The sequence below is a fragment of the Triplophysa rosa genome, linkage group LG2 (genome assembly GCF_024868665.1).
Source record: "Triplophysa rosa linkage group LG2, Trosa_1v2, whole genome shotgun sequence".
NCBI classification, from domain to species: domain Eukaryota; kingdom Metazoa; phylum Chordata; class Actinopteri; order Cypriniformes; family Nemacheilidae; genus Triplophysa; species Triplophysa rosa.
This window is the reverse complement of record NC_079891.1, coordinates 21033586-21059959: the sequence shown is the minus strand read 5'-3', so window position 1 is coordinate 21059959 and position 26374 is coordinate 21033586. Positions and strand designations below refer to the sequence as shown.

At 42.6% G+C, this 26374-nt stretch overlaps 1 protein-coding gene across 2 annotated transcripts in view; it reads left to right on the top strand.

Moving 5' to 3' along the window:
* lamc3 (laminin, gamma 3) overlaps positions 1-26374 on the top strand; it is a 106819-nt gene that overhangs the window by 5463 nt on the left and 74982 nt on the right. For both annotated transcript variants that reach the window (XM_057355075.1, XM_057355084.1), the window contains 3 exons: positions 11284-11414; positions 12849-13015; positions 21921-22109. In XM_057355075.1, the coding sequence (XP_057211058.1) occupies positions 11284-11414; positions 12849-13015; positions 21921-22109 (487 nt within the window). The remainder of the gene's footprint in view (positions 1-11283; positions 11415-12848; positions 13016-21920; positions 22110-26374) is intronic.

Sequence of the window (26374 nt, the reverse complement as noted above, 5' to 3'; positions counted from 1 at the left end):
TCCCTTTTTGACCCAATGCACCAAAATCAAAGGTTTTTAAGAGAATCATTTCTTTCCTTCAGAGCGTGAAGAACTTTTTTTTCACTAGAACCTTTTGTAAACCAGAAAGGTTCTTCAAATGTTAAAGATTCTCTATGGAATGTTTCAGCCAAAAAGCTTCTATGGTACACTCTTGAAAAGGTGGTTCTTCACAGCGATGCCATAGAAGAACCATTTTTGGTTCCACAAAGAACCGTTCAGTCAAAGGTGCTTTAAAGAACCATCTCTTTCTTACCTTTTTATAATCTCAAGAACTCTTTCGTCACAAAGAACCTTTTGTTAAACAGAAAGGTTCTTAGGATGTTAAAGATTCTTTATGGAACCATTTAGACAAAAAATATTCTTCTATGGCATCGTGGTGATCAAGCGTACACTGTGGTTTTAATTTTATGACTTTCACTCTTTAAAAAGTGGTGCTTCGCGATGCCATAACATACAGAAACATTCTGTTACAGGAAAGGTTCTTTCAAGTGGAAAGGGGTTCTTTAGAGATTTTGATAAAAAATTGAGAAATGGTTCCTATAAGAACCTTTGAGTAAACAGACCAAAATGGTTCTTGAATGGCATCACCTTTTGTAACATTTTGTAACAGTGTTCCTGGCAGAATCACACAGCCAAACATGAGTGCTCAGCATGTCACGCTTCTAAATAGAGCCTGCAACCTTTTCTGAGAATTTGTAGTGAGCTCTTCCCACACAGAGAAACAGTCACGGTCATCAAAAGAAGTTCAGAAAACCAAAGGTGACAGACCATAGCCAGAGCTTGATATTGTCTCAATGAGAAATGTATACGCAGACTCACACATTCATGTAATGTATGAATAGAAACATATGCATTGAAATAGGTCAAAATCAAACCAAAGTTGACAGGATATGAGATGATCACTACCTGCCAACACTCAGACTGAGACATTTCCTCCTCCACATCTATTTTTAAAACCAACATGATGATGATGAGAGAAAAAGAACACTGACATAGCTGAAAGTACCATGGCCATTAATGCATGTTTATCAGATTGGTTTGTGAATTTTGAAAACTTTGAAAAGAAGAAAACTTTGATTATCCAGGAGTAAGAACAGCCGCTGGTGCTCCCTCAGTAAAGGTTGCATAACACCTCTGCATTTAATGATACTTTCCTTGTACAGTAAATCTAGAAAATTCTGATTGTACAGTAATATAAAAATAAATGTGCATTAAAGGAAAAGTATTTTAATGAAAAACAGCATGCACCTTCCCATTTACACAGATGCTTTTATCCACTGAATCACACAAATTCAGGTGAGTTAGTGCAGTGCTTACCCAGGCATGATGATATCTGGACCAGCTGAGGTTTGTTTGGGGGCTCATATTAGGTAAAAGCTTCCTCATTCATTCATTGTTGTTTTTCTTTCCGTTCTAAAGAAAACATTAGAAAGAGCCTTTAAAACGATAAGGGAGAGGGCACAGCAGAAATGGAAAGATGTCATTTTATTTGCGAGTAGAGATAACAGTTTATTTCTTCTGAATGAGGCCCTAACGTGTTTGGGAGAAGAATTGTCATGAAAATATGTAAGGGACCCCTAGTAGCCCCACCAAAAAAGAAAGACCTGAAAGAGACTTGTTTTGCACACAGGAGCTAAAGGGCTCGCCCAAAAATGACAATTCTCTCATCGTTTATTCCAACCCCGTAGGACTGTCATTCTTCTGAAGAACACAAAAGAAGATATTTTGAAGAATGAACAATATTGGGGACCCATTGACTTCCATTGTATGGACACAAAGTATGTTCTTTTGTTTTTCACAGAAGAAAGATTCATGTACAGGTTTTTAGGTTGAATAAATAATGACTATATTTTAACTTTTTACAAGAAAGGTGCAGTCCCCAGTGTTCCACAATGGACTTGGATTGTGAAGGCTAAACAATTTTTTTCAGGGGCACTTTGAAGCTTTTTTTCATTCCGTGCTCCCCCACCAATCCCTGTTTTTTATCGCACAAACTTGTTTATAATGACTAACAGCTCAGAATAAATGTATCACCTACATCATGTCAGAGTTCTGCTTGCTCTTCATAATGGTCTCTGTAAAAGCAGAACTGGATCTTCTGCAGATATGAATGAAAGAAGGACTCTCCAATTATCCAAATGTCATCCTGTTGTCAGCCAAGCTATTTGAATTAATTCACTAGATTTTATATGATTGACATGAGGGTGTGAAGAGAGCAGGAAGCTGTAGATGCATATACATTTCTTCATTTCTACACGTCTACAACTAGCACATCCCATTACTTCATGGTGTGGTAGTAGAACACAGTTATAAAAAGCGGTGGTACTGTGTGAAATATGGATTCTGTGTTCATGCACAGGTGAAAAGTACAGCTGTTTGGGGGGGTTGCCAACCCCTCCCGTTAGTCGTTGTACTTTTTTCAGTATTTCTGTCCACACACGCACACACACACACTTGTGCTTCACCCTCCATTTATTTCCCTCTGTACTCATTACTTTAAGCACTAATTCTTTCTCTGTGTAATTAGAGGGTGAAAGTAGTGATTTAGTCACTCGGATAAAGTGTCAAGTGTCTTTCATTAACTTCTCTCCTCTTTTGCTAATGTCCAAACCCCTGAACTTTTCACGGCTACCAGGTTATTCTTTATGTAGGCTCTTGTCTTTATATATTCTTGATTTTGTGAGGTTGACTTGTCCTTTCCTCTCTCTCTCTACTCAAAAAGCACTTACATTATGTACATCCATAAACCTTCGCCAGTTGTACAATGACCTCCTGAATTGTTTTTCTCATATTAAGTACAGATTTCAATTGTTACGTTTAGTGTATCCAGGTCAGTGATGTAAAAGGGATAATTCACCCAAAAATGAAAATTCTGTCATGAATTACTCATCCTTTAGTTGTTCCAAACCTTTATACATTTCTTTGTTTGGTTGAACACAGAGAAAGATATTTGGAAGAAGGTTAGCAACTGACAGTTCTGGGACACCCTTGACTACCATTGCAGGAAATGTTAAAATGGTAGTCAAAGGTGTCCCAGAACTGTTTGCTTTCCTAATTTCCATAAAATATCTTCTTTTGTCTTCAACAGAACAAAAAATATAGAGTATTTTTTCCTACCATGTTAGTCAGTGGTGCACCAGAAATTTCAGTTGCTAACAATCTTCCAAATAGCTTTCTTTGTATTCAACAGAACAAAGAAATGTATACAGGTTTGGAACAACTAGAGAGTGAGTAATTCATGACAGAATTTTCATTTTTGGGTGAACTATCCCTTTAAAATGGTTATAGTCTCAGAAGTCTGGCTTGAGTTAGAGTTAGATTTCAGTGTGTTGTGTCTGTGCTGAGTTTGTGTAAGATGACTAATTTAGATCATTTGGAGAATCGAGAACACAACAGGAAACAGCAAACATCTACCACACATGGAAAAGTTCAAGGTTTTCAGTCGACTGATTCTCTAAATCCGTCGTTTTAAATAATTTGCCTCTGGAGTTTGCTCTGCATGTGTTCCGTTTTGAAATAGTTATATCTTACAATCAAAGATTTTGTTAATTTGTTAATACTTTCCAGATTGAATTATAAAAACCTGACACTATTTGTTAAGCTTACACTTTAATAGCATGTGTCAAACATTCAATTCTGGGTTGTTTTAACCTGTGGTTAGGTCAAATGTAGTCTTGTTTCCAATGTGTGGGAACCATGGACTGCCCAAGAGCCCATATGACATAAAGGTAAAGCAACCAATCACGTTTCATTTTCAACCATGTCATCCTTAGGGGAATGGAAATTTCCTTGCGATATCAGATCAGTGTCCATGCACGAACGTGTCAAAAGTTTAAGTGAACCTCATATACTTTTTCCATGGGCGTGACGTTTGAGGCTAAATGTCAAATGTAACTTTTAATATAATGGTTGTGTTTGCTGCTTTCGACCTGACTAATGGTTGAAAAAGCAGCACTTTATGAGTGAATTAAAGTGATAGTTCATCCAAAAGTGAAAATTCTGTCATCATTTATTCACCCACTTACCATTTCAAAACTTTTGCAGAACACAAAAGAAGGTATTTTAAAGAATCCCGGTAACCAAACAACATCTGTACTCATTGACTTGCATTGGTTTTGTGTCCATACAATAGAAGTGAATGGGTTCCACCATTTTTCAAATACCAACATTCTTCAAAATATCTTTTTTTGTGTTCTGCAGAAGAAAGTCATACAGAATGACAAGAGGGTGAGTAAATGATGACAGAATTTTTGGGTCACTTTACCGATAACTTCCATGTCTTTAGTTAAAAAAAATGGACAAAATGGCATTTCAGATTAGTGGAAGTAGAAGTTGTACAGTGGGAAAACTTTTGTGACTTCAAAACTTGATCTGCATTGTTTGCTCTTGATTGCCTTACCTTGCTACTCACATTTTCTTGTCTGTCACTTTAGTTTGGAAAGCATCACAGCAGGAAGTAAATGTAAATACGTTGCATCTCTCAGGATTCAGATACAGCCATTATTTGCTGTTACCTCCCAAGCTTTCATGGCTGATCTGATCAAGGTTTCGCGGCACTGCATTCTGCATTTTTGTGATCGTTAACAAGAATGATGGCACAGCATGCCTTCCATTTCCCTTCTCTGTCACTTCTTTGATGATTGACTGTTTTTCGCTTTCAAAATCTCTGTCGGAGTTTTTAATAGCTGAGCTTTCCCTAATGGCCCAGTTTCCCATAGATTTCTGCTCGGCGAGGCGTTCATCGACATGCTGATTATAAAGCAACCCCAGATCAATAAGCAAGCCAGTTTACATGAAAGTGGTGACAAATCTTTTTTTGTGTGTGTGTGTCTGTTTCACATGGACCACCTTGTTCTTTTTGCCTGTCTTTTGTTTCTGTATAGCTCAACTGGTAGCAATCCCAAGGTCATGGGTTCATGACGCACACAAGCGGGTAAATGTATATCTCTATGTATATATAACTATAAAAAAGGTCACTTGGGTATGTTTTTTCACAATAAACCCGTTAAGCATCACAGGAGAACATGATTGATTCAATAAATCCCATCTCATTCTGCCACTCTTTGTCTTTTTCCATCTTTGCACGCCTCCTTATTTTAATGAGAAAATGAGTTCACTCTCACTTCTAATCTGAATGAAACCGAGATCAATGAAGTCAAACCCTTTCATTAAAAAACACATACTTTCTCTGTCCCTCCCTATCTCTCTCTCCCTCTCACTATTTTCTTTGTCTGTGACATTGTTAAATTAAAGTGTGAAAAGGGAAAAGATCCATTTGGCTGGCCGTTTACATCTCTTAGTTTTCCCTTTAGCAGAAGCAGCCTGAATGTTTATGGAAATGAGCTGAACTTGTGGATGTTATGAAGATGAGCTGACCTTTGTAAATGTGGCTGAAATGACTTGCGAAGCCTGTTCTTCATTATGGCAACTTTCAAAGCCTTTTTCTGTCTAGACAGAAAGCCTTTTAAAAGCCCTCACTCCTTAGCATCAACAAAACACGAATGCAAGAGCACATAGGGAAAAACAAACTTCTTTTTTCTGGCGTGTTTGGCTTGGCACAATAAATACAGTAACTGAGGACCACTCTAAAGCTCTGGCTTTGAAAAAAAATTTCTTGCGTTTCTTGCATTTCTTGCATTAGCTGGTATTAGTCTACATATTAATCAATTAGAACTTTATAGAGATGCTTTCTTATTTACTGTTGTGGTGAGAACCCTACACAGACTAAAGCAATTATGTTCAAATGAATGAATAAGATCTTTTCAACATGAGAAAAGCATAAAAAGCACAGAAGTAGAGGTCTATCGGAGACGTGTGGTTGACCTTCCTGTCTTCTCCAGCAGTATGTGCGAAAACATCCATATTTCATCAGCTTTTAAGCCACAAGACGGCATCCTGCCTTTAGTATAAGCATTTTAATCCTCATGTCTCTCCTACTGCGCCTTCTATAGAAAGAATTTTAACAGACAGCTTTCTCTTCTCTTAAACCTCTCAGTAGAAGAAAGAGAGAATGGGAAGAATGTTTGAACTCCAAATCGGATGACAGAGACAAGAGGCCCCCTGGGCTGCGTTTCTATCCTGAGAATAATTTAAGGAAAGAAAAAAACGCTTAGAGAGAGACAGAACGATTTTGAATCGACTGCAGTGTGTTCGGTGCTGCTAACATCTACTGTATTACTCCTTTAATCAACTCAGTTGGATACTCCGTTTGATGTTTTTGAATTGTTTTTCTCAAAGATGTTTGTTGAAAAGTGTATTAGTAGGCTACTTAAGTATTGTGCGGGTGGTGGCCACCTGAAAACAGACTTTTTTAAACTTTTCTAGCAAAGGCAAAACTTTGTAATTTTTGGTACACCATTGTGTAAATGTACCCTAAAATGCAACTGACTGTATACCCATACAAATAATTATTGTTTATCAGAACATGGGTGAAGCCTGATGTTGATCTTTTAACATAAGCATCTTTTCAATTTTTCACTATTTTGAAACAAATTTGCTACAGTAACCGAATCCTTTATGATTTCCTTCAAAGTAATCAATTACAACAAAGAGGGGATATTTGTATGTGTTTTTTACAGTTAGTACCGCATTATTATATATTTTCCCAGCAACAAAATTCATGCTGAAGATGAAAGTTGTCCTATGAATTCAAATTTAATTTGTTCAGTCATCCATTAAATCGGCGTGCACGCTCTCTCTCTCTGGCTAAGGCTGAAGAGCTGGGTGTTAAATTGCAATGGCAGCATTGAATGAGAATGAGAGATGGGGAGAGCATAAAAGAGAGCGGCACACAGTGAACCTAAGCAATCAAATTAAAAAAGTTATTTCGTATGAAATGAGAGACAAACCTTTTACTGATGCATTCTAATCATGGGGACCCTCCAGGCTGAGACCTTCATATGAGGGAGTAAGAGAGGGAGGTAACTGAAGGAGGGAGACGGTACACTGCGTGATGTGATGACAGGACGTGCCCTTGAAAGGCGTGTGGCTGTGAGGAGTGTACTTTCACAAAAACACTCAATAAAGTGTAAGAAACCACATTGCCCGATTGAGAACTGAGAGACTGTTTTTCATTTTCTCTGTAGTCAGCAGTTTTAATGAACTCATCAGCCGAACAGGCAAAAGCAAATGAAGACTAATTAACTGCACGCTGCCGTTTGCACAAAGAACCGCCAATAAACGATCTAATAATTAACCTTTCAAGGATTACTTCCATCCTACCATGTAAATAATATCTCATAGAGCAACTGGCCTGAGACAATTAGCCATAGTTCAGCTAGTATTAATCAAGACATGAAAATAGGAGGGACAAAATTAAAATCATATTTTCTTCATTATGACATGATGTCGCTTTGAATGTCATTGTGGTTTAGCCGTAAGGTATTGGATTAATTATATCTAGGTGGCAACCATTTTCTATTTAAATTAAATCAGAGCGCTTGTTTGCTTTGATGCATTTGTTGATTTTTTTTTCAATTCAATTCAATTTTATTTATATAGTGCTTTTCACAATGCGGATTGTTCCAAAGCAGCTTTACAGGAGAAGAACATGAAAAACACAGCACAGTGCATGGTGTTTATAGAACAAGCAAGATCATTCTAATAATATCTAATAAATGCAGTTTCCCGGTGAGCAAGCCAGCCAACAATGCCCTGTGGCGAGGAACCCAAACTCCAATGATAAATAAATGGAGAAAAAAAAAACTCGGGAGAAACCAGCCTCACCCGGGAGGGCAGGATCTCATCTGACGTGTCACAGCTGCACTCAGTGACTTTGAATAAAAGTTACTGAGTAAATGTTTATGAAGAATAGGGAGAGTTTATTAGTTGTGATTTAGGAAGTTTCATTTGTTGAAACCGTTTGGGTCTAATTTGTCTTATTATTATTATTTTTTTTATCGATATCAGGCAACAGAGGAATGTTATAAGCAGGGAAAATAATAATGGAATAATGTAACTGAGTGCAGCTATAACTTCAAACTGCTGTCATGTGATGTAAGTTTAGCATTTAATACTAATCATTGTAAATTTAGCATTAATGTGACAAGTAGTCCGTCTTTGCTCTTGGTTGGGGATGGAATTGCCTGAGCTGGAGCTGAGATGGTCACTTTGCTCTTGGGTGGTGATGGAATTGCTTGAGATGGAGCTGGGATGGTCAGTCAGTCCGTCAGTCAGTCAGTCCAGGCTCTTGCAGGAGGATGGCACCGGATGTTCAGCTGGAGCTGGTGTGATCTCTAGTTAGGGATGGGCATATGACGTTCATCTGGTCCTGGCGTACATCTCTCCATACCTTGGGATGGGCATCCCAAGGCGGGGGAGGAGGGAAAAAAGAGAATAATTAGCGTAGCTGCTGTTCATTCATTAATTAATTAATTTAGCATATTATGCATTAAGTGAAAGCTTGGCTGAAAAGATGTGTCTTTAATCTAGATTTAAATAGGGAGAGTGTGTCTGACCCTCGAATAGTATCGGTAAGGCTATTCCAGAGTTTAGGTGCTACGTATGACAAAGCTTTAGCTCTTTTGGTGGATTTATTTATTCTAGCTGTTATCAAAAGTCCAGAGTTTTGAGATCTTAGAGAGCGTGATGGCTTTTAATAAGATAGAAGCTCTTTTACTTTATAAGTAATTAAAAGAACTTTAAAGTCAATACGATACTTAATGGGTAACCAGTGAAGGGATGATAAAACTGGGGTTATGTGATCATATTTTCTGGACCTGGTTAGAACTCTAGCAGCTGCATTTTGAACTAACTGTAGTTTGTTTATTGATGATGCAGGACAACCACTAAGCAGTGCATTACAGTAGTCAAGTCTTATAGTCAATCACTACGCACTGGTTAACTGGCCAATCATAACACACCTCGCTTTTCAGAGCGATGAGTTTTGTAAAAAATCTGCACGTTTCAGAGAGGCGGGGCAAAGAGGAGATACAAACATGCACGGTGTGTGGGAAATACAGCGTTTTTTAACCTTAAATCGTGTAGACATATTGCATTACATCTAAAACAAACGATAATATTCGTTTTAGCCGTGTCATATGGCCACTTTAAAGATTATAAAGGTTCTGTTTGTTGTATTTTGTTCAAACGTGTATAATATAAAAAACTAAAGCAGAAAAATCTTCTGGATCAGCGTTGCCTATGTTTCTCAAGTGCTCATCACCATCTCTGTTTGAAACATAAAATTGCATGTTACTTTACAAACTTATATTTATGTGGGTTGACGTCAACTGGCATCAAACTGACATTCCTTTTAAATTCTTTCTGACGGTTAAATGTTTTTTTTATAATCTTACCATTGCAAATCAGGATAGGAAGGCTCAACTTATATTTGTTTATTTTTAACCCAATAAGTTACGGATGGCTGCTTTAAATTGATTTCTGTTTCTATCCATACTCTGTTACCATACAGTATAAGACATAGATAAGTTGTGGTTAGGGATTCATGGCACTTGAAATCAAATGTGCCTTTAATTCCAACCCAGGGAACATCCTTTAATGGCATAGAGTCTGAGCCAATAAGCTGAGCTGTGAAGTGGCAATACAATTAATCACGGTACAAATGCGGAGAGATGACAGAGCGCTTGTTAACACGACCCTGACTGAAGCAGATAAACCAACAGGGTAAAGAAATCTTTGCATCTCTTTCTGTTTCTGTATGCACTGTTTTACAGAATTAGCCCACCATTGATTTAAATGAGGTATTCTTGTGCTTGGGCATTCGTCTTTAGGTTAGTGTCGCAAGATACACAGTTAGCACACATTGTAAGTGTCTAGTTGTACGCTTGTACTAACAGCAAGAGAACCTAAATAATATGCTATTACTACATTTGAAAAGGTTTCTCAATGTTAGGTTAATAAAGAAAAATGACTTGCTATTTGCATTTACAGAACTAAAGCTCCTGACGTGTAAATAAATAAATAAATGAAACCTGAATCTAAATGTCATTTCATGACCTGCTTGACACCCATGCATATATTAAGTTCTGCATGCTTATTTGGAGATATCCCAGACCACTGAGGATCAGAATAGTGATGCAGTCAGTGGGGATTGTAGAGACTTAGAAGAATACATTTACAGGGCCTTCCTGCAGATTTGTCAACTATCCTACTGTAATTATCCCAACCTCAGGGGCCTTTAGATGCCCAAGCCATAGCCAGCGTTGCCTGTCCTGTCACCTCACCTCCGGAAACAGCCCATTAGAATAAGTTCAAAGCGGACAAACTAAACATTCCATATCTCTATCTTTCGTTTCTTGTCCTGGAGTTATTTGCGTTTGTGATTCACAGCACATTGTCTCTACCCCCAAAACAAGTCCTTTTCTACGTGATGCACAAACAAGCAAGACAAGACGCAGCGAGCAGATAGAGAGAAAAACACAGGCTAAGGAATAAAGCGTGGATGAGGAAAAGAAAAGAGAAGCAGCAGTGAAAATGAAGAATAATTTGAGGAAGGTGGAAGCAGAAGAACACAGGGGCAGATATAATGAAAACGAAAGCAAAGCCAGAGGAGCATCATTAGAGAGAAAAAGATACATGGATGGGGTTATTTGTTTCTCAGTTTTGTTTACTCAACTGCTGTGAATAAGAATGGTGTTACCGGCCTTCTGAGAGGAAGTTTGGATGTGCTTGCAGGGATTGGGCCAGCTAGCGTCTCTCTTTTTCTTTATCTTGGCCCCTTGTTCCACAGAATGGAACATGTGCGCATTCACCTACGCATGCGGGGCTGTCACCCATGCTCAAAACCCATTAACACGGACAGAACAGAGGTCAACAGGCCAGAAACTGATAAGGATGACCAAACTCTATTCCTTTCACACTATCACACCAATACGTGACGCACCCACTTGACCATACGTGTATGAGGGGTATGTGCTGATATTTTGTCTACAGGGAAAGAAAAATCCATTCTGTCACCTACATTAATTTCTCTTTATCTCACATATGTGCATACATAAAGACCTCCAACTGTAAATTCAAATGTTCGAAGATTGTTTGTGTTTTTACGTGTACAGCATTTTCTAAAGAATATTAACATTGAGGCTGTTTTAAGTCTTGCGGTTTTGAGACAGCATGAGGATAAATAAATGATGAGAGAGATGCTTTGGGCCCTTTTTTCTGCAACCATGTGATCTTACCAGCCGAGCATGATGCCACTGCAATAACACATACAGTCATGAATTTGTTAACTTTTGTAAACAAGATCACTTAAGAAAAGTACTGGGCACTGAAACACTCTTTCATCTCTCTTTCTCTTTGTAGGACTGGGTGACAGCTACAGATATCCTCATCTCTCTGGACAGACTGAACACTTTTGGAGACGAGTTCCTCAAAGATGCCAAAGTGCTGCGCTCATATTTTTATGCCATATCTGACTTCTCTGTGGGGGGCAGGTAAAACAACAACAACACAACTGTGAAAATCTAAAAGACGAAAATGTTAACACGAGTCTAAAAGAGACAACATTACAAATCCATGTTGTTGTTCGGTTTCCATTTAAACATGGAAAAACTCTTCGCAACATAGAAAGTTAAAACAAATGAAGATAAAATATATAAAGCAAATATAGACACTGAAGACATCAACTTGTTTCAACTGTTTCAACTGATGACATTCAACATCAACTGTTTTTCATTGTTGTCACTCTCATTCTTACACTGTCAATTGCTGTCTACAGCAGGATTATACTTATTTCTAAGGATTATCCTTAGAAATACACCAGAATATACAACTAGTTGCTTTTTATATACATACGTATTTATGCCTACATTGTTAAAACAACTGTATGTATGACTGAGTGCTTAGACCTTTATAAGAGTGCAACCTTAATATAATGCACAACAAATAACACAATCATGTTTTAAAAGGCTAAACACCTGTGACCCTGCCTCTTCACCTTGGCTACAGCTTGGCTACAGCTGCTTCTGCCACCTAATAAAAATGACACAACTGGTGGTGCACGGCATCTCTCATTGTAAACACACACTAAGAAACCATACTGTAGATTGTCAACCTAACATTTGTCACAGTACTGAATTTCACAACTAACATACTACTATGTCATTGTTTGACCTCACGTGTGACCCTGCCACCTCCACATGACAGGCCTGCTTCTGTGACCTGATCTGACAAAATAATGCATTAAAGCATTCAATATGAACACATTTATGGCTTAGATACCTATAGCTTACTGTAATCATTACAAATGCCATAAACAAAAGCAATTAAGATAGTGTTTAAGGGGCTTACTTTGGTTTGTTTTTATATTTATATAAGGTTCATGATATACATTTTATATTGCCTGAAACATAACCCTCACACAGCTGAACTAATCACTAACAGTTGATTAAGCATTTTATACAAATAAGCATTTTAGCTAATAAAGGCATATGAAACAGTCGATTGTCATGACATTCAACTATATTTAGTTATCCTCATAGATGTAAATAAGTACAGACACACACTAATATTTAAGTTCGCAACTCATCCGGTTAATAGGGGATTGTCATGCAATGGGAAAAAAACACTCCTTCTCATAAGGAGAAGTTTTATTACTAAATAATGCATTAAACCCTTACACTGAATACATTTACATGTATGCATTTGGCAGATGCTTTTATCCAAATCGACTTTATCCAAATCGACATTATACATTTGTTTCTGACTATGTGCAATCCCCTGGGATCGAACCCATGACCTTGGCGTTGCTAGTGGTATGCTTTAACCCCTGAGCCACAGGAAAGCCTTTGTAGATTCAGAACACAGACAATTTATGACAATTACAAATGTCACAAAAGTGCAGGAATGTGATATCAACTCTTTCTCAGGTGCAAGTGTAACGGTCACGCCAGCGAGTGTGTAACCAATGAGGAGGGACGTCTGATGTGTGCTTGTGAGCACCACACCGCTGGGGTCGACTGTGAGCGTTGCGCACCATTCTACCAGGACCGCCCGTGGGCACGGGCCACTGCTGATTCAGCCCACCAATGCGTGAGTGAGTACTGACTCATGAAGGAGTTTAAATGTCGAAGGAGTTTAAATGTGATAATAATACCAACTACAATAAAGTATAACGGAACAGAGATTCTATAGCTGGAAGAGTATGGCGTCAAATCATCGTTGCATGTGGTGAAGCATCTTGCCAATTCCAGCATTATGGATGTGACAGTGACACTACCTTTATATTTTAAATGCGAGAAAAATGAATGTGTTATGGATGTGACAAAGGACTTACGCTTTTGAGAAACAACATACTTGGTTTATGTAAATTAAAATGTGCAAACCAGAAGCAAGAATACTCAACAAATGGAGAAGCGATGGCTCTTCAACATGAAATAGTTGTAAAAAGATGTGCCTACAGTAAAGTAGTAAAAAAATCTGCCTATTTATGAGGAATGAGCAATTTACTTGCGTGACTATAGAAAGCGTCTCGGTTACGTTTGTAACCTCGGTTCCCTTATGGAGGGAACGAGACGTTGTGTCGAACCGACAGATGGGGTTCGTCCCTGAGAACCAATCGCTTCCGACTACTTAGAAAAGGCCAATGAAAATTGGCGAATGAAATTTGCATGCCAGACTCCGCCCCCGGAAATCCGGGTATAAAAGGGAGACGTGGAGGCGTGCTTAATTCATTCACCTTTGTTCTGAGGAGCCTGAGACCTCTCACGACTGCTGCAGAGGACAGCACGTGTTGTGGCAAGGAGGACACAACGTCTCGTTCCCTCCATCAGGGAACCGAGGTTACAAACGTAACCGAGACGTTCCCTTTCTGTCGGTCTCTCGACGTTGTGTCGAACCGACAGATGGAGTTCCAATGGAAAACGCCATAACACTGTGCCCTGTCACAATCTCAACGAAGCGACGGTGACTGGCCTGGGCGTGTCAGCCGTGAGCGCTACCGCAAAATTGTAATCTACCAGTGGGTAGGTAGGGGGTCCCAGAACTTTCTTGAAAGGTGGGAAGGCCCCTACCTTCGGCCTCACAGGCGGCGGCCTTGTTTCTCTAACAGCGAGAAGCCGCCCAGAACCGTAAGGCCACTGGGTAAGCGCTACTTCCTCAAGTGGGGGGTGCGCTACAGAGACCACTTCCTACCGCAGGGAGGAGTCTAGTGGAGATACCAACATGGTCTCACCGATGGGGGAGAACTCATGGGAAGAAAGTGCGGCTGAAGAGTAAACCGTGAGGTGGAGGTCCACCTGGGGAGGTCATGGGTTACCAAGGTGGGAACCAGTATGAGGATACATCAGACGGAACTGCCCTACTGGGGGGTTGCAACGTCTGGTAGCACTAGGTCCGGTTAGAGCTATGTTGCGAATAACTCCGGAGATACCCGACCTAAGGGGCAGGGCTGCTCTGCCCAGCCCGCCCGCAGGAGGTGCTTGCTAGTGATGGATGGAGTGCCTGTTCTTCACGCAGTGGGGGAAGAAGGGAGGCTAGTTAGTACGCTGACCCCTTTAGGAGAAAGGGGGAAGGTATTGTCATAGGCGTACACCCTACCGGCCGCCAGTCTTGCCTGATGCCTGCAAGACTCGAGCCGATACCGGTTTTACGCGGAGGCTGTAGGACCTTGCGAAGGTGATGGGTGTAGCCCAACCCGCAGCTCTGCAGATGTCTGCCAGAGAGGCGCCTCGAGCCAGTGCCCACGAGGAGGCTGTACTCCGTGTGGAGAGAGCTCTCACCCAGTGGGCGTAGGCGATCTTAGCACAGGTACGCCATAGCGACGGCGTCCATGATCCAGTGCGCCAATCTCTGTTTGAGACAGCCCTCCCTGCTGATCTCCAAAACAGACAAAGAGCTGCTCAGAGCTCCTGTGGCTCTGCGTGCGGTCTAAGTAAAGGCGCAGCGCGCGTACTGGACACAACACGGATGGGGTTGGGTCTTCCTCCTCAGTGGGGAGCGCCTGTAAGTTCACCACTGGTCCCGAAAAAGAACGATGGGAACCTTGGGCACGTAGCCGGGCTGAGGTCTCAGGATAACGTGAGAATCCCTGGGTCCAAACTCTAGGCAGTCAGGGGACACGGAGAAAGGCTGTAGATCCCCTACCCTCTTGATGAAGGCGAGCGCCATAAGGAGAACCGTCTTCATCGTAAGATGAGGAAGAGCGGCTTCCCCTAGGGGCTCGAAGGGGGGCCTGGTGAGACCTGTCAGGGCTACATCCAGGTCCCAAAAGGGTATGGAGCGCGGACGAGGCGGATTGCGCCTCCTAGCGCCCTTTAGGAAGCTAATGACCAGGTCGTGCTGCCCTAGAGACTTCCCAGCAACTGAGTTGTGATGAGCGGCAATGGCGGCTACATACACTTTCAGTGTGGAGGGGGAGAGGTTAGTCTCGAGTCTCTCTTGTAGGAAGGACAGCACGGACCCGATCGCACAACTCCGTGGGTCTTCTCCTCGAGAAGCACACCAGGTCGAGAAGAGGCGCCACTTGTAGGCGTACAGTCGCCTAGTGGCAGGTGCCCTAGCCTGAGAAATGGTAGCTACCACCGCTGGGGGCAGACCACTCAGGATCTCCTCGTCCCGTCCAGAGGCCAGACATGGAGGTTCCAGAGGTCTGGCCTGGGATGCCATAACGTGCCCTTCCCCTGGGAAAGCAGGTCCTTTGCCAGGGGAATCGGCCAGGGGGGAGCTGTCGTCAAGAGCATTAGCTCCGAAAACCAAGTCCGGTTGGGCCAGTGTGGCGCAACGAGTAACACTTGATGCTACTCTTCCCTGACCTTGCACAGGGTCTGTGCAATGAGGCTCACTGGGGGGAAGGCGTACTTCCGCTTGTCCCATGGCCAGCTGTGCGCTAGGGCATCCGTGCCGAGGGGTCCCTCGGTCAGAGAGTACCAAAGCGGGCAATGGGTGGTTTCGAGGGAGGCAAACAGGTCTACCTGGACCTGCCCGAACTGCACCCAAATGAGCTGGACTGCGAGGGGATGGAGTCGCCACTCTCCGCGAGGCGTCGACTGACGAGAGAGCGCATCGGCTGTCTGGTTCAGGTCGCCTGGGATATACGTGGCACACAGGGAGCGGGTCACCTGCTGACTCCACTGGAGGAGGCGTCGGGCGAGTCGTGTTAACTGCAGTGAGCGAACGCCACCCTGACGATTGATATACGCTACTGCCATAGTGCTGTCCGACCGGACCAGCACGTGCTTGCCTTGCACGAAAGGTTTCAGCCTCTTCAGTGCGAGTAGCACGGTCCACAACTCTAGGCAATTGATATGCCAGCGCAGGCGGGGGCCCGTCCAAAACCCCGACACTGCGTGCCCGTTGCACACTGCACCCCAACCCTGCAGGGAGGCGTCCGTCGTCACCACGACATGCCTCGTAACCTGCCCTAGGGGAACCCCTGCCCGAAGGAAGGTCATGGAAGACCAAGGGGTTAGGGTGCGTCGGCAGAGGATGCCATGTGTCCCAGGAGCCTCTGAAATAGTTTCAGGGGAACCGCTGACTGCTTGAAATGATCCAGGCAGTTCAACACCGACTGGGCGCGTGCTGTGGACAGTCGCGCTGTCATGGTGACAGAGTTGAGTTCCATACCAAGATAGAGGATGCTCTGCACAGGGGAGAGCTTGCTCTTCTCTCGGTTGACCTGTAGCCCCCTGTGCCGGAGCACCAGGTCCCTGTGTGCACACAACAGATCTCGCGAGTGTGCCAAGATAAGCCAGTCATCGAGATAGTTGAGTACCCGCACACCCTTCTCCCTGAGGGGAGAGAGGGCGGCTTCCACGATCTTCGTAAAGACTCGTGGAGACAGAGACAGACAGAAGGGGAGGACTCTGTACTGATATGCCTGACCCTCGAAAGTGAACCGTAGGAATGGGCGATGACGAGGGAGAATCGAGACATGAAAGTAAGCGTCCTTTAGGTCGATTGCCATGAACCAATCCTGACATCTGCCAGATGTCAGGATGCGCTTCTGCGTGAGCATCCTGAACGGCAGCTTGTGCAGGTGTCTGTTCAGGGTACGCAGATCTAGGATGGGGCGCACCCCCCCGCCTCTTTTGGGGACGATGAAGTAGGGGCTGTAAAACCCCTTGGACATCTCGGCTAGGGGGACGGACTCGATCGCACCCTTCGCCAGAAGGGTGGCGACCTCGCCCCGTAGTACGGGAGCATCCCGGCCTCTGACCGAGGTGGCGAGGATGCCCCGGAACTTGGGCGGGTTTCTGGCGAACTGGATCGCATAGCAGAGACGGATTGTTCTCCTCAGCCACCGTGACGGTGTGGGAAGCTCGAGCCAAGCTCCCAGGGACCGCGACAGGGGGACTAAGGGTACGATCTGCTTCATCGACCCCCCAGGGGGTGGTTCGATGGCTGGCAGTGCGGGTCTCTCGCCGGGGGCGGGCCCCCGGGAAGAAGACTGGCTCTGCTGGTTCGCCTGCCTGGCGATGCAGCTCCACGCACCGTTGATTTGAGAGTGCTGAGGGCTGCAATGTACATTCGATGTTGCGCCTTGCCATGACGCAACGTCGAGTTGCCGAACACCGTCGTGTAGAGGGTGAGAGCAGGGGGCGGCCGAGTCACGGTGGGGGAGGTTATGCTTGATATCCTCTGTCTGCTCCTTTTACTGTGGAGAACTGTGGCTCGGCAGTATCACCAAACAGCCCCCCCTTGCGAGATGGGTGCGTCGAGAAAGCGGACTTTCTTGCAACCCATTTGTGCAGGGTTTGGCCAGAGGTGTCTCTCCTGGACCACATGTGTGGACATCGCCTGACCCAGGGCCCGCGCGGTCACGTTGGTCGCCCGTACAGCGAGGTCCGCGAGGCGGAGTTCCTGCATAAGCGCTGGGTCGGTCTTACCCTCGTGGAGCTCTCTGAACGCCTTGGCCTGCAGGATGGCCATAGCGTGGAGAGAGGGGACAGCTTGGCCCGCAGCAGAGTAAGTTCTCGACATCCTGGATGCCGAAAAGCCTACGTGCTTTGGACGGGAGTCTAGGTAGAGCCCCAGGGGGACTCGACGTATCCTCTAGCTGCCCCACCATCAAGGGAAGAAAGGGTGATGGAACTAGTTGACGTGCACGCGCCGAAGCGGGCGTTCCAGGTCGTACTAAGTTCCTCATGCACTTCCGGGGAAACACGGCACTGGGGCGAGTACGGCATGGAGCCGCTCTCAAACCCGAGGTACCATGTATCCAGCCGTGAGCATTGGGAGAGGCAGTGCGGGCACTGCAACCCAACGCCGGCGGCCCGGGAAAGCATGGCTGACAATTTGACGTCCCCTTCTTCCTGATCTCGAACCCCCGAGGGAGGGAGCTTCAAGGAATCTTCAAGGAATCGTCGGAGTCTGATGCCAGTAAGTCACCCTCCGATGCTGCAACAGACATCTCATCATCACGTACCGTGTCCAATACGTGATTGAGGAATAAGACGGCGGACCGTCTCATGGGTAACGGTCAGACGAGCAAGACGAGGTGCGAACGGTCCGCGAGCCAGTGGCTAATGGATTAGCGCTCACAGTAATCCTCATATCACCCTCGCTGCTCGCCGTAGCGGGCGGCAGGGCCGTAGTCCTGCCGTCACGGAACGGGAAGCAGACGAGGTGGTGACTGAGACCCGTGGGAACACAGCCACCCATGACGCAACATCTGAATCGTCAACCGCCCGCAGTGCGGGCAGGACGTATCCACAAGGGCTGCCCCAGCGTACTGGAAGCGATGAGTGTGTTGCACCCACGAGAACAGCGGGACATGCCACGCTGGAGAAATTTGCTCTTTTAGAATGCAGACGTGCACTGTGGCACCGTCTGCTAGCTCGAACACCTCTGGATCCGCCGAGACGCCCAGGGGAAGTCGCTGCAGGAAGGTACCGTCCGCTGCACCACGTCGTAGAACCGGCAATCTGGAGTTGCTAAGTAGTAGCGAGAGTTGATCTTCACAAGCGAAGGCTCCGAAGAACAAAAGGTGAATGAATGAAGCACGCCATCTCCCTTTTATACCCGGATTTCCGGGGCGGAGTCCGGCATGAAAATTTCATTCGCCAATTTTCATTGGCCTTTTCTAAGTAGTCGGAAGCGATTGGTTGTCAGGGACGAACCCCATCTGTCAGTTCGACACAACGTCGAGAGACCGAAAGAAAGGGAACTATATTTTAAAAACAAAAGATGCTTTAAAAACTTTGAGACTTCACATGGCTATTTAAACCACCAAATATTGACATCTGGCCTAACATCATGGTGAAAACCTTTGGTAAAAACTTAAGGTTGACATTTGCATGGAATTGCCCATCTGACAGATGTAAACAAATGAGAATCCTTAAAATTGATGTCTTTGAAAAGAAACATTTATTAGATCTACATATTGTTTTTATAGTCTATTTAAAGTTTTATAGTCTTGTTAAACATTTGAGGTAGGCTTGTTTCACACATCCTGCTTTTGCGACGAGTGGTATGCATTTATTTCTCCACCCGTATAAACAGGTTACACGCTGCATGAGTCCCAAAAGCAGCATAGGAGTTTTGGTGCGACTAAGCTAAAATTTTTGCTGTACATCACACATTAAAATGTTTCAACACATTACAAATGTACTGTAAATGTATTTATTGTGCAGTATAAGCTCATACAATATGAAGCGAGATTGAAAAGCCATCTATTGGACTTGAAGCAACGTCCCCAAACATAGAACGACATACTTTCTATTACCAAATCCAAGTGATTAAGCAGTTAAATCCACATTCCAGAAATCACATTTCTTTTCTAGTGTGAGGTTGCGAATTGCTCACTCCAACCATCCCCCCTCCCTTTCTAAGTACTACGGTGGCTGGCACAGAACTAGGATGTCGTCACTTTTACACTTCATTGCCAAAGGAGTTAATGTATTTACAAAACGCGCTCTGTAGAGCAGTTTGTCCGTTTGGGCTACCGTAGAAACAACATGATGAATTCCATGTAAGGGGACCTGCAGTGTATGTAGATAGAAATAGCTCATTCTGAGGTAATAAAAACATAACGCTTCATTATGTAACCACTTTATACACCTCTGACGACATGTATATTATATTGCATTTCTGGCAATAGATCCTCCAAAAAATTACACACTGGACCTTTAACTGACCTACAGCTGCACTGTATTTGTAATGCAGTCCTGCGTTTAGATATTCCAAGCAGTTAATATCATCAGCACACCATTTACCCTCTCAACACAATATACTGTAACTAAAGTGTTGTGTGTGTGTGATTGTGTGTGCATGTGTGTTTGTTCTCTCATGCATCTCTGGTAAATACTTTAGGTGAAAGCTGTAACTGGCTATTCTGACAAACCCATAAGGCGAAAAAGCATGTTAATTATTTTCGTTCTGCATTCCACTAAGCTCCATGTTCCATTAATTAACTCGACGTTTCTGTGGTCAACAGATGGGTTTCTGTTGGTAATTGTTGTCCCTTCTCATCAAAGTGGATTTAATGAATAAACAAGTTTTCATAAGCACGGTCGGGACTATCTGTTAGTGAAGAGGTGAAGCTGACCACTGATGCATTCCATGCATGGTGACATCACAAAGTATTCGTCATGAACTGTGCCAAGTTTATCATTTGCATGGCAGGCTGTGAGTTCTGACACCATATGTCTCTCTCGTACTTCAAACGGATACGTTAATTGAAAAAAGATGTCTGTTTTACCCCGCAGTCTGAAAGAGGCAGAAAAAGTGTGAAAGAAAAGAATGGACATTCTGCTGGCAAACATCAAAAACACTTATTTTTCCTTCTCGAGTCTGTTCACAGCCCTTTGCGAGGTTGTTACCCCAGTTTTTATATATGAAATGGAAATGTTTCATATTTTAAATGGCAGTATATCTTGCTTTGCATGCGTTTGCTGTCCTTTTAGTGCCTTTTTTCCAAAAATCAGAGGAGTGAAAAAAGGCAACCCAAAAAATGTTCAAACATCACATCCACACATCTTCTGTTGTGTTGCATCCTGATTTTATTGTCTGTTGTGTAAAGTAGTAGCCAAAAGTGAGTAGGGCATATTTGTATAACTATTGGTTTTAATGCCCCCTCAGGTCAGATTAAACCAACAAAATATGAGGTGTATTTCTCGTGGGTAATAATATTTTGTAGTCAGTTTCCTATGTCTTTGTTTATCTATCTACATACAGCACGTGGCCCCTTTCATGGAATTCGCCATGTTGTTTTTACAGTTGCCGTAAACCGACAAACTGCTCTACAGAGCGCGTTTTGTAAATACGTTATCTCCTTTAGCAAAGAAGCGAAAGCGTGATGAACATCTCAGCCCTGTGTCAGCCACCTTAGTGCTTCGAAAGGGAAGGGTGGGGTGAGCCGTTGGTTGCAATTTGCAAACTCAATACTAGATGCCGCTAAATTTCATATACTGGACCTTTAAGCCTTATTTAAGTGTCCCTTTCCCAAAATTTGGTGTCTCACGTTCTCCCGTATTATTTTCTGAGTGTAATGGTGGGTAATCCTTTTCTCAGCGGCAGCTCTGAAACGGGGTCCCATTAGAGAGTGATAATGTGATGGTTATTGCAGAGTCAATAGACTGATGGAACTGTAATAAAACAGGTAATGTCCCACAATTCCCCCCTGGGTGGCTGGTGGTGCATAAAAAGCTGACTTTGTATATTCTGATTCGGTGATATAATGGGAAACAGGAAGATTGTTATCACACAGGCCCGTGGCAGGGGACCTTATTAGGTTGTGCATGTGTGTGTGCATGTGAACAAATGATATATGTAATAAAATTGAAATGGCTGGTGTGAATTTGATCTGAAGACTTTATATAGCTGCTCCTTGCTATATATTTATTCATTTATTGCTTGTAATATATTTACTTGGTTTTTTACTATTAGTAATTTTAATATTAATACACAATGTCATATGTTGTTGTAATTGTTTTGGCCTGTAAGTTTGACCTCCCTGCTCTTTCTGTCACATTTATGTATATACCTTTTATTCAACCGCTCAGAGTGTAACTGCAGCGGTCTTGCCGATGAATGCGTCTTTGATGTGGAGCAGTACCGCAGCACTGGCAGTGGGGGGCGCTGTGTCGGCTGCAGGGGAAACACAGCTGGCCCTCACTGTGAGAGATGCATAGAGAACTTTTACAGATCCTCACCACAACAGCCCTGCCAGAACTGCATCTGTAATGTTATGGGTGAGTCAAACACACGCACACAAAACCACCTATTGTTTCACTAGCACCTTTGTTACGTATTTATTCGTGGTATCTTTCTTAAATGCTGTAAATCTCTCATACAGTCACATTCATTCAAATACAAATACATGCAAATATACATTTTAGAAATAACTGCATCTGTAGAGATACACTGTATCTGTACACACCACCGTGGACTTTTTCATAATGTTTATTAAGAATGTAAGCATTTTTGTTAGATTTTACTATCCTTGCGGGGACTTTTTCTGTAAGTAGACCTTTTTTCTTCTTTCTTGCTTTTTCTCATTGTTAGTTGTTTTTGTGTGTTTTCTGGATTACGGTGAAGTTGTGTTTTGGGCCGAGTGCTACCTGTTTTACCGGGAGCATGACGGCCCCGCGGAGACAGGTGTATCTGCAGGTCGGAGAATTGGGCGTGCCGAAAGGTGGAGGCATTACGAAAGGTAGGGGAGTGCCGAAAGGTCTTTTCAATTGGTCGCAAAAGCTGCCTGTTTCACATCAGCTTAAACTCTATTGGCCCACATCCAAAGCCACCTTTTCATTGTGGTGTTTTGTATCAAAGATTTTAATATGAAACCAAGAATCTGCAGTTGATTTACAAAGATACTGCAAAGGGTATATATACTCTTTGGATACTAGGGCCTATAAGTGGCCTCGACATGTTCTGAGGTGTGAGTTCCACAGCTTGATGTCAGCAAATACACCTAAAACTGCCCGCTGGCTCTAATGTCACTTTAGGATATTATTAGTTTTGGTTACATTTCATAATGGGCAATCGTTGGTCTGATGAATCTATTTGTTCCCAGACTAATCATTTTGACTGAGGTCAGAGTTTCATAACTATACACAGCCTAGCTGTATGTATTTATTAGTTAAAAGTAGTCTTGGAGCACTGCCTGTGTATTGTTTTTCCCTATTGTACAAACGTCTTATACTTTACAATAAAATATTGTGTTTTGTGTCATATTTCATTTGATTAAAAATGAAATAATCACATCAGATTGCCTAAACCACATACATATATTTAAAATTAAAACGAAATGAAGCAGTATAGGGTTGTGTTAATATCATATTGCGTTTTATTGTTAATGTAAAATGAAGGTACAGGGGATTGCATATATTGGAGTTGAACCATTTAGAAAAATTATGTTTAAGGAACAGCTGATAAGTGTCACAATCAAAAGCAAATTACAATTATTATTCAAAGGGTGGTACAAATGTCTCTAAAATAACACTTACAACTGCACTAGCTTTTTAAATTTGCTTTACTTGGTGTCATGATAGAATAGCAACAACATAGCGGTCATACAGTAAAAGGCATTTCTACCGTTTTTGAACAACTATGATTTAGTAGCCTACATGTAAACAAAAACATGCAGAAAGACTGAAATACTCAAAAAACATAACGACAGCTGTTTATAAAATATTAAGAGCTGTTTAGTTATCTTCTGTGATTTATTATTAAGCAATTTAGCAAAAACATAGACTTATCTGATAAAATTTGTAGTTTTTAAGGGCTTATGTTCACAAATTCACAAGTTTGCAAACTTTGCATTACACACACCTTACCGCAACCTTCTTCCTGTTTAAAGGGGTCATATGGCGCGAATACGTGTTTTTCTGTGTCTTTGGTGTGTTATAAGTTGCCCATGCATGTATTAGACATTGCAATTGCAAAAATTAAAGTTTCGGAACAAAAGATGCATTCTATTTAAAAGCGAATGCTCACCCAGACCTGCCTGAAACGACTCGTGTAACCACACCCCCACGAATCTACGTCATTTCGTGGTATGACTTGACAAAGACCGCCCAAATCTATACGCAAGTAAGGTGGGCGTACTTGTAAATCTCATTGTATCGTCGCCGCCGCAGCCATGTCGTGGAGATGCTGTGTGTTTCGTTGCGAAAAGAAAGCCTCTTTGTTTGCCCTTCCAAAAGATGAGACAACTAAAAATGAATGATTACATTTTATTTACAATACTGTTCCAGAACAGTACAATCCGAATATTCAAGTGTGTGCAGCACATTTCACAGATGATTGCTTCATGAACCTGGGAGAGATCAAGGCCAGCTGTGCATGAAAGCTTTTTTTAAAAAGTGGGGTAATTCCAACCATTACAACTTCGCAAGGACATTATGGCGCGTCAGATTCGCAGCCTGTAAGCATATTTTCATTGTAAAATACTTTGTTACGGACTAACGCGAGTTGAGTTTGTCGTGTGTTTGTAGCGCATTTTGTTTCTTTGCATGATCTGCAAATGCAGACATGCTCGCAACATGAAAAAAGACAACATAAGTCCTAATAATCAGTAATTATGTTCCAACTAGAGGCAACAAATGTCGTGTTTATAATGGGGTTTATTGTCTTTGTTGAGTCGCGACGAGACATGGCGTCACACTGGTTGATCACTAACGGCAAATCTTTATAACGTCGTATATAAAGGTAAAACAGTTAGCTATAGTTTTTAACCATTTAACATAATATACTGTATTTTTTAAAAACCTTACCAATCCTTTACATCCTGCTCAAGTCGCTCTGGCAAAGTTTATGTAATGGCTTGATCGTCTTCATTTTCCTGATCAGATTCGGGCTCGAATTGATAGTACCGATGACATTTTATCACCTGTCAGTACAATTGCTTGGGAACATGTTCCGAATATGGTAAGAGGCGTTACATTTCCGTCACACGCTTGTAGTATTTGACCAATCGCTACGCAATGGTTAACTGGCCAATCATAACACACCTCGCTTTTCAGAGCGATGAGCTTTGTAAAAAATCTGCGCGTTTCAGAGAGGCGGGGCAAAGAGGAGATACAAACATGGACGGTATGTGGAAAATACAGCGTTTTTTAACCTTACACATTGCATTACATCTAAAACAAGCGATAATATTCGTTTTAGCACTGTCATTTGACCCCTTTAAAAGAAATGACGTATGTGGTATGCCAAGGAAGAGCACCTTTGACCAACGAGAAACCTTTCGGCACCCCCCTACCTTTCGGCACGTATATTTCTCCGACCTGCAGAGACCCCTACTTGGCCCCGCGGGCGCAGGTTCTGAGCTCACTTTCCCGGCGCCACAGAGTGAAAGTGGCGTCCGCAGTCAGTGTGGAGAAATGTTGCCTGGCTGTGCGGGTGATGTTGTAGGACATGAAAGCATACTGTCTGCCTCCAGGATGAATAACGATACAGTTATCTTTCTCTGCACTGTTGAAAAAGATAATGAATTCGTAGAGACAGGGATAGTTGTTGATGATCTGTTCACCCCTTTACTTTCGCTCTCTCTCTCTTTCTTCACACTCGAAGAAAGTCACTTTATCTAACGTACCACCATTCTTAAGTGACGATATATTAGCCAAAGCTTTGTCTCGTCATGGTAAACTGGTCTCTCCCTTTAACACTAGAAAATTAGAACACCTCGTCAGCTGATGACGTAGTCAGAGGCGGTGCTGTGGGTTACGCTGAACTCAAAGCAGGACCGTTACATGCAACTCCTAGCGAAGGGTCGCGTACAGTGAATAACAAAACCAAAATCAAAATGATGACTTACATGTGATTGCAGCAACTGATGATAATGTGTGTGCATCTGAAAACAATGTTTCCAGTGTAGAAAAATCTAATGATCAGGCAGAGGTAACCATTACTGAGACAGATAAACATTTGAATGTCGCTCCCAATATTGTCCCGCAACGCACTATAATTAATGAATGTGATGATACCCAAATGGAGTTGGGGAGTCAGATTTTAAAGTCCCACTAAAGAGAAAGAGTTCTGATAAAGCTTCGAATAGGCATGCAAAAAAGCAGACATAACTGAGTTCAGTGATAAAGATGAAACCGAAAGTGAGGGTGAATCGTCTGATTCAAGCATCAGTCTTTCTCAGAGTGATTTTACTGGTCGTCATTATGAGGTAGACAACATAAAACTGTTCCTCAGAGCTACTAAAAATAAGAGAGGGGTGCGCATTAATGAATACTTTTCTGACACAAAGCAGTTTGTTGAGAAAACCAAGTGTTTAGTGATGGAGGACTGCTTTACGAACAAAGAGGTCTATGGGCTGAAAAGGATATTAAGGAAACTTAACCTTGAGCTTAGTAATGAGGACAGTGAGAAAGCCTAATTCCATGTACTTAATTAGAATGTTTTTGTGGGCATGAGTTTTTCATTTTACATTTTTTTTTTACATTTTACATTGTGTGATGTTAATGTTGCTACTCTGAATCTACTTCGTTGATACTTCAGTGAA